This window comes from Hemitrygon akajei, chromosome 20, assembly GCF_048418815.1.
Source record: "Hemitrygon akajei chromosome 20, sHemAka1.3, whole genome shotgun sequence".
Classification (NCBI taxonomy): Eukaryota; Metazoa; Chordata; class Chondrichthyes; order Myliobatiformes; family Dasyatidae; genus Hemitrygon; species Hemitrygon akajei.
Window position 1 is genome coordinate 11,935,731 of NC_133143.1, and position 17,038 is coordinate 11,952,768.

Consider the following 17,038-nt stretch of genomic DNA (forward strand, 5'->3'; position numbering starts at 1 on the left):
AAGAGGAGGAGGGTTGAGGATGGGGGGAGTCATCTGTGCGGGGTGTGGAATCCTAGCCAGAGATGTGGTCTCGAAGACAGAGGTAATGGAAGAAGAGCTACTGGAAGACTAATCAATTCCACTGGTAAGATACATCCATTTTTATTGAAGCTTGTCTAATTTTCCTTTCCTACATTACAGAAAAGAAAAGATCTGCACAGTGACTTTAACAGAACATTGACTGTATCCAATAAAGCTGAACAAATCTTTGCTCACACTGTCCTATAAACTCCATGCACCCAGGTAAAGGATTTATTTAAGCACTGGGAAAATGACCAAAGGTTCTATACAGCACATCTACTAAATCCATAAGGAGCACGTTGAGCTCCATGTCCATCAAGTCTATTGATTACAACCATCACGACCTCAGTGCTGCTAAAAACATAACTACTTGTTGATACCACCACACAGCCTTTATTCAGTGTTCTTTGAAAAGGCATATGGATTGCAGACAAGGACAAGCTGAGAAACTAAAATAGAAAATATTGGGAGAACACAGTAAGCCTGTCTGACAGAGACCTGACATAGCCACAAAAGAGAAATGCAGATTCTGGTTAGAGTAGGAGAATTACAATGGCAAGTTACTATAAGGATCACCTTCCTGAAGATGGAAAAGTCTGGGCTAAACAGGAAGAAAGCATTCATTATTAACTCTGAGGGGCTCCCTAAGAATTGCAATGGCAAGCAGGATCCCAAACACAGGTGAAGCAATTTCCAACAAGAAAGCAACCAATTCAGGAGAGGAAGGGACAAAGGAATTGGAGGTCAGGAGGAATAAATAAAATTAAGGACAGTTACATTGAATTTGAGAGAGCCGTAAAAGCTGATTGGTTTTAACATTTCAAGAACCAAGGGATCAAATAAGCAATCTTTAATTCAGAGTTAAAATTCCACAAAGGCATATCAATACATAATATTAAATTTGTTCCTAATTTGTTAAGATTATTATGCTATTTTATAAAGGTACCTTTTGGAGGTGTGTCTGGCATAAGACCGACACAATCGGCTTGCAAAGATTTCATCCTTTTGACCAGTTCTCTAGGGGCAGTTGGCCTCGTCTGGGACAGTTCCTGAAGGGGTTGAAACAACAGGTCCATGAAAAGCATTACTGTATAAGGAAGGCCAAGGGCACTGAAGCATATAACAGCTGATTTAAGACTATGATTCTAGACTTTATTTGAAGAAGACTGACAAGTCCCAGACTCTGGCAACTCCAGAGACTAACCATCACAGAAGCAGCAACCCCTATGACTGGGATGAGGTGACAGAAAAACTCCTTGAGATCATGGCCAGTTCACAAGTGTACAAATATTAAAAGTTAGTGTCTATAACAAGGAAACAAGCAAAATAAGTGTAGTTACCTATTACAGAGAAAATTCCTATTGTGTGTTCCAAAGTGTTGTGACAGCTTTGAAGCAACTTTATTACTTTGACAGCCCTTTATTACAGAAATCGATTATTAAGAATGTCTGTATACTTCCCATTACATAAAACCTTTATTTTAATTGGTTCTGTTGTAAATCTGTTGGTATCATGACTTGCACTTCTTCATAGAGCAAACATAAGATGGAGATGAAGTCAGTGGGCAGCTGTATTCTAGGGAAAGTGTATTCTCTACTGACTATATGGAGAGAGCTGCCAAGTGGAGATAGAGGAGACCGAGAGCAGAATAAAATGACAAAGGGTATATATATATAGGGAGAACCCACAGTTTCTTTTGCAGAGAAGGAGAACTACTAACTAGAGGGCATAGGCTTAATGTCAGAGGTGAAGGATTTATAATGAACTAAAGACAACTTCGTCATGTAGTGGATGATGCAGAAATGGAATGAGCTGCCAGAGGAAGTAGTTGAAGCAGCATTTAAAGAAAAACACTTGAAAAGCTACATGGATGTGAAAGATTTGGAGAGATATCAACCAATCACAGGCAATGGGACCAGCTTAGATTTGGTCACCATGGACAAGTTGGGCCAGAGGGCCTGCTTCCGCACCATATTACTTGATGGAGTTTAAGGTTTTTTTGAGATTGAAGGATGTCGTACATTGCTGTTTTGTGCAATTTTACAGGATCTGTTACATGCTGCAGACAATGTCTGCTGTACCTCTGATGGCAGTGGGCTGTAATTACTGAAATGCCTCACATAGTATGGATCTCTACCTTATTACAATCTATATTAACAGATCAGAAGTTTTTACCAAGTGCAATGTATTCAAGTGGTTCCTAATACAAAGATAGTTGTGAAAGTAAGCTAGTAGGAAACCACAGAATTATGTGATGGAACGTTATCTTATCACTTTGAGAAATATAAAAAAAAGCGGAACAGTATTTTGTTAGTTTGAGGCAATGAGATGTCGATGTTCAGAGAGATCTAGCACAAGAAACACAGTGGAAGTTGCTGTATTTAATTAAGGAGCCATATGGAACAAGGGCCTTTATTGTAAGAGGGATGGACAACATGGGTAAGGAAGACTTCTGCAATCATACAACACTTGCTACAAAAATGTGCTCTCCTTATTTCCAAAAAAATACCCAGGTCTTTAGGAAGATGGAGCCATCTTAAGACTTAGCAGTCTGTCCAGAAATATTACACGTTTGCAAATGCAGATGTCCATGTCTGCTGTGAACAAAGTGTATACTGCTGGCCAAGACAGGCAATTAACAAAATAACGCTGTGAAGGCTCGAACGGAAGAACTGGTAAAATAGTGAAAGTGTGGATTGGTACCAGTCTCACTGCAAGAACATGAACCAGGATACAAACAAAGGGTCTGCAAGGCTGATGAACAGAAAGATGTCCACTTAAAATGGAAAAAAACTCTTCAGAATTATATAAAGGACATTCATTTATTAAATTGTTGCAGTAAATGTAAGACTTTTTGGAGCAAAACTTACTCTCAACTTTTCCACATCTTCATCAATATCTTTCTGCAGATTTTCTTCATAAAATGGCTTAAATTCCTGATTGCATTCTGAAAACAGAGAGGGCTAATAATTAATTCTGAACTTCCTTTACAGAGAGTCTTTCACAGCTACCCTTTGAATAGACAAATACTTTTAAAGCTATAAAGATACGAGAGAGCAAGTAAGGGGAAGGAAAAGAAATCAGTATTCAACTGCTCCTTCTTGCTGGAATAGATATAATGGACAGGTCACTGAGTCTAAGCACAATTCTCTCTGGCCAGCTACTCCACTGGTGACATTCAAGTCTCCAATTTCTGCAGGATATTCCAACATCTAACTTTACACTCCAGCATCAAGTGTCCCTCAGACACTAGACACTTCAGTTGCAGCAATCGGGTTTTTGGCCTGACACATCAACAGTTGCTTTCCTCTCACAGATGCTACCTGACCCACCGAGTTCCTCTAGTAGATTCATTGTTGCTCCAGATTCCAGCTGCAGTGTCCTGTGCTTCCAATATGCTGGAGGAACTCAAAAGTAATTCAGAGAAAAAAGGAATTGCTGACACCCTGCATCAGAACTGAGAGTGGAGAGGGGAGGGAAGTGGTATATCCTGAACTGAGGAGGTAGGATGCAGTTTACTAAATCCATGACTAGTATTAGCCCCATTCATCTTGATGAAATAATTCTGTCGGTTTTTTTTGGTTAAACTCTTTGTTTTAATTAATTTCAAGGAATTTAATGTATTTTAATTAGATTTACTTTACTTAATCTATTTGAATGATTTTTAATAGCTCAGATTATCAGAGAAATGTTAAAACAGCAACAGGCTATCAGGCATCTGGAGAAGATCCTCAGGATATGCAGCCCAGACCTCAGCTATTGCTCACTGTCCATTCTGCTTCTCGCATTGGCCTGAGCCTTCAGCTGATTAATCCTGATGGGCTGTATCACCACCTGGTACAGAAACTGCACCAACTTTGATCGCTGGGCACTGCAGAGTGGTACAGACAGCCTAGCACATTGGTGGATGTGAACTTCCCTCCACTGAGGACATTTACAGCAGCAGATGCATAAAGGAGGCCTGGAAGATCATTGGGGACACCAGTCACCCCAATCATAAACTGTTTTACACATTAGCCTTCATCAGTCAGGGCACTGAGTATGCTGCTGCTGGAATGGAATGCTGCAGTTGTACAAGAGGCTGGTAGGGCTGCACTTGGAGTATTGTATACAGTTTTGTTTACCCTTTATTGGAAAGGCCTCTTTAGGGTGGAAAGAGTGCAAAGATTTAGGAGAATTTTGCCAGAACTTGTGGTCCTGAGTTACAGTTAGAGGTTAGGCAGGAACGTAGGAAACTGAGGGATGACCTCGTAGAGGTGTATAAAATCATGAGGGGCATAATTACAAAAGAACATAGTCCTTCCTCCCCCACGTCCCAGAGAAGGGGCAATAGATTTAAGGTCAGATGGGAAAGATTTAAAGGGGCACACTTTTCACAAAGAGAGTGATGGGAAGATGATATGGAACAAGGTGGCAGAAGTTGCAGAAGATATGGAAGTGGCAGAAGTTGGTATAATAACATGCAAGATATTTTGCCAAGTACATCACTAGGAAGGATTTAGAGCAAGGGTTCCAAACCTGAGGTGCACAGACCCCTTGCTTAATGATATTGGTCCATGGCATAAAAAAGTTTGGGAAGCTCTGGTTCAGAGCAATATGGGACAAATTTGGCATGGAGCTAGCTTGGTTTGCACGACAGAAATGAATCACCTTGGTTGGCATGAGCGAGTTGGGCTGAAGGGCCTGTTTTCAGGCTGCATTCATCTATGACTCCATCTAAAACCTTTGGATATAATGGGGTCACTTCTGCTAACTTTAATGACAAGCATTATTGTGTGGAGTGTGTATGGGATGTACAGGAATAGACAACAGACAATAGGTACAGAAGTAGGCCATTTGGCCCTTTGAGCCAGCTCCACCATTCACTGTGATCATGGCTGATCATCCACAATCAGTACCCTGTTCCTGCCTTCTCCCCATATCCCTTGACTCCGCTATCTTTAAGAACTCTATCTAACGCTTTCTTGAAAGCATCCAGAGAATTGGCCTCCACTGCCTTCAGAGGCAGAGCATTCCACAGATCCACAACTCTCTGGGTGAAAAAGTTTTTCTTCAACTCCATTCTAAATGGCCTCCATTCAGTACCCCTCCATTCTTAAACTGTGGCCTCTGGTTTAGGACTCCCCCAACATCGGGACCATGTTTCCTGCATCTAGCATGTCCAATCCCTTAATAATCTTATGTTTCAATCAGATCCTCTCTCATCCTTCTAAATTCCAGTGTATACAAGCCCAGTCGTTCCAATCTTTCAACATGTGACAGTCCCGCCATCCCGGGAATTAACCTCATGAACCTACGCTGCACTCCCTCAATAGTAAGAATGTCCTTCCTCAACATACACAAAATGCTGGTGGAACACAGCAGGCCAGGTAGCATCTATAAGAAAAAGCATTGTCAATGTTTCGGGCCGAGACCCTTCGTCAGGACTAACTGAAAGAAAAGACAGTAAGAGATTTGAAAGTAGGAGGGGGAGGGGGAAATGATAGGAGAAGGCAGGAGGGGGTGGGGTGAAGCTGAGAGCTTGAAAGGTGATTGGTAAAAGGGATACAGAGCTGGAGAAGGGAAAGCATCATGGGACGGGAGGCCTAGGGAGAAAGGAAGGGGGAGGGGAGCACCAGAGGGAGATGGAGAACAGGCAGAGTGATAGGAAGAGAGAGAACAAAAAGGGGAGGGGGAAAAATAAATAAATAAGGGATGGGGTAAGAAGGGGAGGAGGGGCATTAATGGAAGTTAGAGAAGTCAATGTTCATGCCATCAGGCTGGAGGCTACCCAGCCGGTATATAAGCTGAGTGTGGCTTCATCTTGACAGTAGAGGAGGCCATGGTTAGACAGGCATGGATAGATGCTGCCTAGCCTGCTGTATTCCACCAGCATTTTGTGTGTGTTGCTTGAATTTCCAGTGTCTGCAGATTTCCTCGTATGTCCTTCCCGAAATTTGGAGACCAAAACTGAACACAATACTCCAGGTGTGGTCTCACCAAGACCCTGTACAACTACAGAAGGACCTCTTTGCTCCTATACTCAACTCCCCTTGTTATGAAGGCCAACGTGCCATTAGCTTTCTTCACTGCCTGCTGTACCTGCATGCTTACTTTTAATGACTGATGAACAAGGACACTTCGATCTTGTTGTACTTCCCCTTTTCCTAACTTGACACCATTCAGATAGTAATCTGCCTTCCTGTCCTTGCCACCAAAGTGGATAACCTCACATTAAACTGCATCTGCCATGCATCTGCCCACTCACCCAACCTGTCCAAGTCACCCTGCTATTTCACACTGCCACCCAGCTTTGTGTCATCTGCAAATTTGCTAATGTTACTTCTAATCCCTTCATCTAAATAATTAATGTATATTGTAAATAGCTGCGGTCCCAGCACCGAGTCTTGCGGTACCCCACTAGTCACTGCCCGCCATTCTGAAAAGGACCCGTTAATCCCTACTCTTTGTTTCCTTTCTTTTTCAATCTTTTTATTAAGTGTTAAACACGTATACATAATAGTACAAAGAGAGTGGGATTACATTATTGGTAATTAACACATGTAGATATAAGTTATAAGTAACACTAATATAGTTGACCTCCCAAACTCTTAATATAAACACAATATAAAGAAATGAAAAGATGACAAAAAAAAACCCAAATTGAAAAATCAAAAACAAGGTAAACTAAACAAAACTAAACTAAGCTGGGCTGAGTTTATTAAATCGGATAGAATCATTAAGTTGTCAACTCTGCTCCTCTACCTATATTTAAGGTTAATACAATGGAATCGGAAAAGGTCAAATTACATTCTATGAAAATATTGAATAAATGGCCTCCAAGTTTCTTCAAATTTAACCGAGGGATCAAAAGTACCACTTCTAATTTTTTCTAAGTTTAAACAAGATATGGTTTGGGAAAACCACTGAGATATAGTTGGAGGATTAATCACTTTCCAATTCAATAAAATGGATCTTCTAGCCATTAAAGTAGCAAATGTAATCATCCAACGAGCTGAAGAGGGTAAATCCATCACTGGTAAACCAAAAATTGCGGTAATAAGATGAGGTTGTGAATCAATACGCAAAACTGTAGAAATAGTATCAAAAATATCTTTCCAATATTTTTCCAAAAGAAGGCAAGACCAAAACATATGAGTCAAAGAAGCTACCTCAGAATGACATCTATCACTGATCGGACTTATATGAAAACAAAAATGGGTCTCCGGGTGGCGCTCATGGAGTGAAGTCTTAACCTGGCTTTGCTCCATTCCCTTTACTTTTATTACCTGTAGCTCTTCTCATTTATTCTCTTTTATACCTACACCGTTTATGATATAATTTTGGACTTTGACTTTAATTCGTTAGAAATGTATACCAAATCATGAGAAAAAAAGAACAGAAAAGACTCCGATCCTAACGGAAAAAGAGACGCTGACCCTAAATCTAAGCCAGCTCTGTTAACTTTTGAAGCGATGTGGAAACTTATTGATGAAAAACTCAATCAAGAATTTGCCGTGTTTGAAGGAGTTTTAAAGACGGTGGAGGATAATTTTAGATTGCTTAAATTTGAAGTTGAACAGCAGCAAGCAACAATCTCGGAACTTGATGAAAGCGCTCGGCAAAGAGATTGAAAGATTGCAACTTCGGAACAAAATTTAGCTTTGATGTCTCAACAGCTGGATCGTTACAAATTTAAAGTTACCAACCTTGAAAACCGTTCTTGAAGACAGAATCTACAGATAATTGGTCTTCCGGAAGATGTTGAGGAGGGTGATCCTATCAAGTACTTCTCTCAATTCCTATTCAAGGTGTTTGGCAAGGAAGTATTGGATGAACCCCCATTGATTAACCGCGCTCATCGCTCGTTACGTTGAAATCGGATCATCCCCAGCCAGTAATTCTGCGTCTCCATTATGTTCATATCAAGGAACGTTTGATTCGTTTCGCTCAATGGAAAGGCAAGTTTAAATTTTAAGGTCTTCAATTTTGATTCGTTGAAGATTATAGTCCCGAGGTTGTGAAGGAACAAATGGCATTTAAACCTCTGATGTTGGAACTTTTTTGAATGGGTCTCAAACCAGCGCTGCTCTTCCCTGCTAAATTGAGGCTTGTCCTCTCTGATAACTCCAGTTGTCTTTTTAAGACATTAAGAGAAGCTCAAAAATTTCTTGATCAGCAAACTTCCTCAGCTAAGGTCTAATTTGGGTTCCGTTTTTTTTCCTGGTTTTTACTTAAATTGTTAAGCAATCGGGTCAGTTAGAATGAGAGGGTTCCCTTTCTTGGGTTGTACTGTGTGTTGTTAGCACTTAGAGATTAACCTTTCTGTCCCCTTTTGGGATTTTGTTTTTTTTTTAATCTTTTGAACTCTTTAGTAGAGGTTTTGGCGTTTGATTTTTTTCTGAACAGAGATACATTCGTTCTTTTTTACATTTCAAGATGTCGTTCCGTTCTTTTCATAAGACCTTATTTTTTGCTGTGTCATTTTCAATTGTTTACGCGTGGGCTCTCTTTCTTGGTTTGTAATGCTGATATCTTTAGTATTTTTAGTTTAATCTCTGTTTCTTTTTGGGGATCCTGTTTTTTTAAATATTTTTTGAAATTATTTACTAAAGATTTTGGTGTTCAATTTCTTTTTTTTTTAATAGAGTTACACTTGTCTTTGTTACTTTTATACACTTTAAGATGTCGTCCTGTTTTCTTCTTTCCATAAGACTTCATTTTCTTGCTGCGTCACTTTCAACTGTTTATGCGTGAAAACGATTAACAACACGAATCGGTTTGTTTTTAATGAAATATTAGTATCTTAGTACTCTGCTCTACGATTTAATCCTTTTTTAAAATCGCTTTGTTTTTCTTTGCCATTTTTTGATAACTTTTGTCATATATTTCTCGGATTATGGGTTGCTTTTTAAAAAAAAATCAACTTTTATCTTTTGGGCTGCCATCAGGAGAGATGGGGTTAGATTTAGCTTTAGTTTATCTCTTGGCCAATCTTTGGCTTTTTTCTGGGTGTTCTGGGGAGGGGAAGGGGATCACTTTCTTTTTAGATTAGAATTTTCTAACTGGGATAATTCGAAACTACTAAAATGTCCAATTTGTCATAACTTCTGGTTCCTCTTTGAATCTTTTTCCCTCTTCCGAGTTCATGAGTGTGTGTTATTAACTTTTTACATACCATATTACTGGTTTTACTATGATGGATAAGGTTATCAATTTTGTCTTGTGGAATACAAATGGTTTAAATCATCTGACTGAACGAAATTTTTTTTAAGGTATTCCACAGACTGAATGCTCATATAATTTTTATACAAGAAACTCACGAGGAAATAGGATAATCAGCGTTTTTTTAGGTTTTGGAAGGGTCAGAAGTATCATTCGAATTCCCAAACTAAAGTGAGAGGAGTCTCTATTTTTATAGATTCTGCTATTTCATTTGGTCACTATGATACAATTTCGGATCCGAATGGTAGAATTTTGTTAATTACTGGCCTACTCTGTAATAAAAAAGTGGTGATGGTCAATGTTTATGCTCCAAATATTGACTATCTTGAATTTTTCAAACATTTGTTCACATCCCTTCCCAATTTAAACAATTATATGTTGATAATGGGAGGAGATTTTAATTGCTGTTTAAACCCTTTAACGGATAGACCTAAGTCTAATCAGGCACTTCCGAATAAATCGGCTACCTTTATTAACTCCTTTATGCTTGACTGATGGAATTACAGAAATTTGGAGGTTTCTACATCCAAAGGAAAAAGAGTTTTCATTCTTTTCCTATGTTTACCATAGTTATTCTAGAATTGACTACTTTTTTATTGACTCTTGTTCAATTCCATCTGTTACTGACTGTAACAATGATTCCATTGTCATCTCCAATCATGCGCCCCTGAAACTTTCCATCAAACCAATGGATACGCCTTCTAGTTTTGGACAATGGCGACTCAATTCTGTATTACTACAAGACTCAGACTTCATGAATTTCATTAAGAAACAGATTGATTTTTTCTTTTCAACAAACTCTACGGATGAAATCTTCAGTGGGGTTCTATGGGATACCTTTAAAGCATACATCTGTGGTCAGATTATCTCATATTCTGCTGGACTGAAAAAACGAATTAATAAAGAGATTGATAAGATTAAAGCAATTGACAAGATATACTCTATCGCTCCTAGTCGGGAGCTTTATAAAAAAAAGGTCGAACTTCAAATGGAGCATAGTTTACTTTTAACATCATCGATTGAAAATCAGTTAATTAAGTCTAGGAGTCAATTTTATATACATGGCAATAAATCTGGTAAACTATTAGCTAGTCAATTGAAATCTGCTTCAGTTAAACATCAGATTATTAAAATCCGTAAACGAGATGGAACTATGACCGTTGATCATGATGAGATAAACAAATCTTTTCAAGAATTTTACACCTCCTTATACCAATCAAAATCTCTTGATGATCCCACTATAATGCATGAATTTTTAAGGAAATTGAATGTTCCGAAATTATCACCTAATAAACCATTAGTATTAGATGCTCCTATTACAGAACAAGAAATACAAGATGCTATTTCTTCATTGAACTCAGGTAAAGCACCTGGCCCAGATGGTTTTACTGTAGAATTTTTCAAATCCTTTTCCACTATACTTTCTCCCTGGTTATGTAAAATCTTTGAGGATGCACTATTTATAGGTAAATTACCAAAATCTTTCTACAGTGCCTCTATTTCTTTAATTCTTAAAAAAGATGAAGATCCTACTGAATGTGCTTCGTATAGGCCTATATCCTTATTGAACGCAGACTCTTAAGATTTTTTTCGAAAATAGTGGCTACTAGATTGGAGAATGTATTGCCTTGAATTATGTCGGTCGATCAGACTGGATTTATTAAAAACTGCTATTCATCCTTTAATATTAGGAGATTGATGAATATTGTTTATACTCCCTTATCTAAAATTCCAGAATGTGTCATCTCATTGGATGCTGAGAAAGCATTCAATAGAGTTAAATGGCCATACTTATTTACTACGCTTGAGAAATTTAATTTTAGTTCGCAATTTATATCTTGCGTTAAATTGATATATTATGCCCCTGCGACTTTGGTACTTACCAATAATATAAGATCTCCTTTTTTTCAGTTATTTCGCGGCACTAGGCAAGGTTGTCCTCTTAGCCCACTGTTATTTGATATTGCCCTGGAACCTTTAGTTATTGCTATTCATGACTCATCTTCTATATTTGGCATCTCCCGTGGGAATGTAATATACAAGTTATCATTATACGCAGATGGTTTGTTATTATATATTTCGAACCCTGAGAAATCCATTCTGGCTGTTTTATCCTTGCTCGCTCAGTTTAGTAACTTCTCTGGTTACAAACTGAATCTTAATAAGAGTGAACTTTTTCCCTTAAATATGTCAGTTCCAATCTATAGACATTTACCATTTAGATTAGTTATGGATTATTTTACTTATCTGGGTGTTAAGATTACTAAAAAACATAAGGATTTATTTAATGTTAATTTTTAAACCCTTAATTGATCAGGTCAAACAATCATTTAGATAGATAGATATAGATAGATAGATAGATAGATACTTTATTCATCCCCATGGGGAAATTCAACTTTTTTTCCAATGTCCCATACACTTGTTGTAGCAAAACTAATTACATACAATACTTAACTCAGTAAAAAATATGATATACATCTAAATCACTATCTCAAAAAGCATTAATAAAAGCTTTTAAAAAAGTTCTTAAGTCCTGGCGGTAGAATTGTAAAGCCTAATGGCATTGGGGAGTATTGACTTCTTCATCCTGTCTGAGGAGCATTGCATCGATAGTAACCTGTCGCTGAAACTGCTTCTCTGTCTCTGGATGGTGCTATGTAGAGGATGTTCAGAGTTATCCATAATTGACCGTAGCCTACTCAGCGCCCTTCGCTCAGCTACCGATGTTAAACTCTCCAGTACTTTGCCCATGACAGAGCCCGCCTTCCTTACCAGCTTATTAAGACGTGAGGCGTCCCTCTTCTTAATGCTTCCTCCCCAACACGCCACCACAAAGAAGAGGGCGCTCTCCACAACTGACCTATAGAACATCTTCAGCATCTCACTACAGACATTGAATGACGCCAACCTTCTTAGGAAGTACAGTCGACTCTGTGCCTTCCTGCACAAGGCATCTGTGTTGGCAGTCCAGTCTAGCTTCTCGTCTAACTGTACTCCCAGATACTTGTAGGTCTTAACCTGCTCCACACATTCTCCATTAATGATCACTGGCTCCATATGAGGCCTAGATCTCCTAAAGTCCACCACCATCTCCTTGGTCTTGGTGATATTGAGACGCAGGTAGTTTGAGTTGCACCATATCACAAAGTCCTGTATCAGTTTCCTATACTCCTCCTCCTGTCCATTCCTGACACACCCCACTATGGCCGTGTCATCAGCGAACTTCTGCACATGGCAGGACTCCGAGTTATATTGGAAGTCTGATGTGTACAGGGTGAACAGGACCGGAGAGAGTACGGTTCCCTGCGGCGCCCCTGTGCTGCTGACCACCGTGTCAGACCTACAGTCTCCCAACCGCACATACTGAGGTCTATCTGTCAAGTAGTCCACTATCCAATCCACCATGTGAGAGTCTACTCCCATCTCCGTTAGTTTGTGCCTTAAGATCTATTACTAAATGGTCCTTATTATCTATGTCATTGATTGGCCAAATTAATGCTATAAAATGATTATTTTACCTAAATTTTCATATCTTTTCCAAGCGATACCAATCTTTAATTCCTAAATCCTTTTTTAATACTATTGACTCTAAAATTTTGTCTTACATATGGCAGAATAAAAATCCTAGGCCAAGTAAAAAAGATTTGCTGAAATCCAAAATGCATGGTGGCTTGGTTTTGCCGAATTTAAGATTTTATTATTGGGCAATTAATATTAGATATTTAATATTTTGGACATATGAAGTGGATTTGAATGTTAGTCCTCATTGGGTTAATCTTGAACGCAATTCGACACAAGGATTTTCATTGGCTTCCATCTTAGGGACTTCGCTTCCCTTTGTTCTCTCTAAATTGAATAAACAAATGGTTAATCCTATAATTAAACATACATTACGAATATGATTTCAGTTTCATAAATTCTTTGGTTTGGATAAATTTATTTTATCAAGTCCTATTATATCGAATGTTTTCTTTCAACCCTCTGTCATGGATCAAGCCTTTATGGTTTGGAAAATGAAGGGTATAATATGTTTTTGTGATCTATTTTTGGATAACTGTTTCATGTCTTTTGAACAGTTGTCTAATAAATATAATTTGCCCAAATCCCATTTCTTTAGATATTTACAGATTAGAGATTTTTTAAATACGATGTTATCGACCTTTCCGATTTCATATTCAACTGACATCATGGAAAAATTTTTAGGCTTAAATCCTTAAAAGGGTTTAATAGCAATCATTTATGGTATGATTATGAACATACAGCCAGATATATCCGATAAAATTAAAAACGAATGGGAGAAGGAACTTCAACTTTCTGTACCTATAGAAAAATGGGAGAAAATTTTACAATTAGTTAATTTTTCTTCTATTTGTGCTAAACATAACGTTGATTCAATTTAAAGTGGTACATAGGGCATGTCCAGAGATAAGTTAGCTCAATTTTATTCTCATATAAATCCGATCTGTGATAGATGTCATTCTGAGGTAGCCTCTTTGACTCACATGTTTTGGTCTTGCCCTCTCTTGGAAAAGTTTTGGAAAGATATTTTTGATATATTCTCTACAATTTTACATATGGATTTACAACCTCATCCAACTACCTCAATTTTTGGCATACCAATGATTGATTTGCCCTCTCCAGCTCGGCGGATGATTGCATTTGCTACCTTAATGGCTAGAAGATCTATTCTATTGAATTGGAAAGTGATTAATCCTCCAACCACATCTCAATGGTTCTCCCAAACCATATCTTGTTTAAATTTAGAAAAAATTAGAAGTGGTGCATTTGACCCCTCGGTTAAATTTGAAGAAACTTGGAGGCCATTTATTCAACACTTTCATAGAACGTAATCTGACCTTTTCCGATTCCTTTATTTTATTCATTGATTTGAGTAGAGGAGCAGAGTTAATGACATTAAAGATTTTATTTGATATAATTGAATAGCCCAGCTTTGTTTAGTTCTGTTTTAGTTTGGTTTAGTTTAGTTTTTTTTCGATTTCAATTTGGGTTTTTTTTCATCTTTTTATTTTTTCTCTATGTTGGGTATCAAGGGTTTGGGAGGTCCTTAATAATCCTTAATTATTAAGGATAAATATTGGTGCTATTTATAGCTTTTTTTCATACGTTAATTACCAACAATGAAATCCCACTCCCTTTATACTACTATGATTATTATGTATTTACTTTTGAAAAACTTAATATAAAGATTGAAAAAGAAAAGAGAATAAAAACAAGCTAATTTATCTTTGGACATATGGGTCCTATGTACTACTTAAATTGAATCAACGTGTGTTTAGCACAAATAGAAGAAAAGTTAACTAATTGAAAAATTTTCTCCCATTTCTCTAAAGGTAAGGAGAGTTGAAGATCCTTCTCCCAGTCATTCTTGATTTTATCAGATATACCTGACTTGACTGCATTTTCATAATCATATCATAAATGATTTGCTATTAAACCCTTTTGAAATTTTTTCCGTGATATCAGTTGGATATGAAATTGGAGAAGTAGATGGCATAGTATTCAAAAAATCTCTAATCTGTAAATATCTAAAAAAAATGAGAGCTAGGCAAATTATATTTATTAGATAACTGTTCAAAAGACATGAAACAGTTATCCAAAAATAAATCAGGAAAACATATTATACCCTTCATTTTCCATACAGAAAAGGCTTGATCCACAACAGAGGGTTGAAAAAAGATTAGATATAACAGGACTTGATAGAATAAATTTATTCAAGCCAAAAAATTTACAAAACTGAAACCATATCCGTAATGTATATTTAATTATTGGGTTAACCATTTGTTTGTTCAATTTGGAAAGAACAAAGGGAAGCCAAGTCCCTAAGATGGAAATCAATGAAAACCCTTATACAGAATTACATTCAAGGTTAACCCATTGTGGACTTACAAGTATATCCACACCGTGTCCAAAGTATTAAATATCAGATATTAATTGCCCAGTAATAAAATCTTAAATATGGCAATGCCAAACACCATCCTTTTTGGATTTCTGTAAATATTTTTACTTAACCTAGGATTTTTATTCTGCCATATGTAAGAAGAAATTTTAGAGTCAATAGTATCAAAAAAGGATTTAGAAATAAAGATTGGTACTGTTGAAAAAGATATAAAAATTTAGGTAAAATAATCATCTTAATAGCATTAATTCGACCAATCAATGATAAAGACAATAAGGACCATTTAGTAAGCAATTGTTTAACCTGGTCTATTAAAGGTAAAAAAAAAAGGCATTAAATAAATCCTTGTGCTTTTTAGTAATTTTAACACCCAGATAAGTCAAATAGTCTGTAACCAATCTGAATGGTAAATGTCTATAAATTGGAACTTGCATATTTAAAGGGAAAAGTTCACTCTTATTAAGATTCAGTTTATAACTAGAAAAATTACTGAACTGAGCGAGCAGGAATATAACAGCAGGAATGGATTTCTCAGGATTAGAAATAATATAGTAACAAATTGTCTGCATATGATGATAACTTGTGTATCACATTCCCACAGGAAATGCCAAGTATAGTAGGTGAGTCGTGAATAGCAATAGCTAAAAGTTTCAGGGCAATATCAGATAGCAATGGGCTAAGAGGACAACCTTGCCTAGTGCCACAAAACTGAAAAAAGGGATTTCTTAGATTATTGGTAAGTTCCGAAGCCGAAGGGGTATATCAATTTAATCCAGGATATAAATTTCGGGCTAAAATTAATTTTCTCAAGCGTGTTAAATAAGTATGCCCATTCACTCTATCAAATGGTAAAATTTTTGACTGAGTTTTTCATCTAAAAGTTTCAACATTATTTCAAAAGTTAAAGGAGGTTGCTTAGATGATTTTGGATCACCATCTTTGTTTCCATTAGCGTCAGAGTCTTTCCCTGTTTTAGCTTCTCGTGATCTGGTATTCATTTCCAGCAACTTAAAGTCAAAGTCCAAAAATATGTCTATAACATAAACCCTTTAGTGTAGGTATAAAACAAAGTACGGGTGGTTATGAGCGCCACCAGGATATTCCACCCTACTCTTTGTTTCCTGTCTGCCAACCAATTTTCTATCCATGTCAGTACCCTACCCCCAATACCATGTGCTCTAATTTTGCTCACTAATCTCCTATGTGGGACCTTATCAAAGGCTTTCTGAAAGTCCAGGTACACTACATTTACTGGCTCTCCCTTGTCCGTTTTCATAGTTACATCCTCAAAAAATTCCAGAAGATTAGTCAAGCATGATTTCCCCTTCGTAAATCCATGCTGACTTGAACTATTCCTGTTACTACTATCCAGATGTGCTGCTATTTCATCTTTTATAATTGACTCCAGCATCTTCCCCACCACTGATGTCAGGCTAACTGGTCTATAATTCCCTATTTTCTCTCTCCCTTTCTTAAAAAGTGGGATAATATTAGCTACCATCCAATCCTCAGGAACTGATCCTGAATCTATAGAACATTGGAAAATGATTACCAATGCGTCCATGATTTTTAGAGCCACCTCCTTCAGTACCCTGGGATGCAGGCCATCAGGCCCTGGGGATTCATCAGCCTTCAGTCCCATCAGTCTACCCAACACCATTTTCTGCCTAATGTGAATTTCCTTCAGTTCCTCTATTACCCTGGGTCCTCTGGCCACTATTACATCTGGGAGATTGTGTGTCTTCCCTAGTGAAGACAGATCCAATGTACCTGTTCAACTCATCTGTCGTTTCTTTGTTCCCCATAATAAAGTCACCCGTTTCTGTCTTCAAGGGCCCAACTTTGGTCTGAGCTAAT

General features: G+C 37.5%; 1 protein-coding gene across 4 annotated transcripts in view; it reads right to left on the reverse strand.

Moving 5' to 3' along the window:
• Positions 1–17,038, reverse strand: part of ripk1l (receptor (TNFRSF)-interacting serine-threonine kinase 1, like) — a 97,650-nt gene that overhangs the window by 21,892 nt on the left and 58,720 nt on the right. For all 4 annotated transcript variants that reach the window (XM_073073052.1, XM_073073050.1, XM_073073053.1 and 1 more), the window contains 2 exons: positions 2,931–3,007; positions 1,007–1,109 (listed from right to left, as the gene is read on the reverse strand). In XM_073073052.1, the coding sequence (XP_072929153.1) occupies positions 1,007–1,109; positions 2,931–3,007 (180 nt within the window). The remainder of the gene's footprint in view (positions 1–1,006; positions 1,110–2,930; positions 3,008–17,038) is intronic.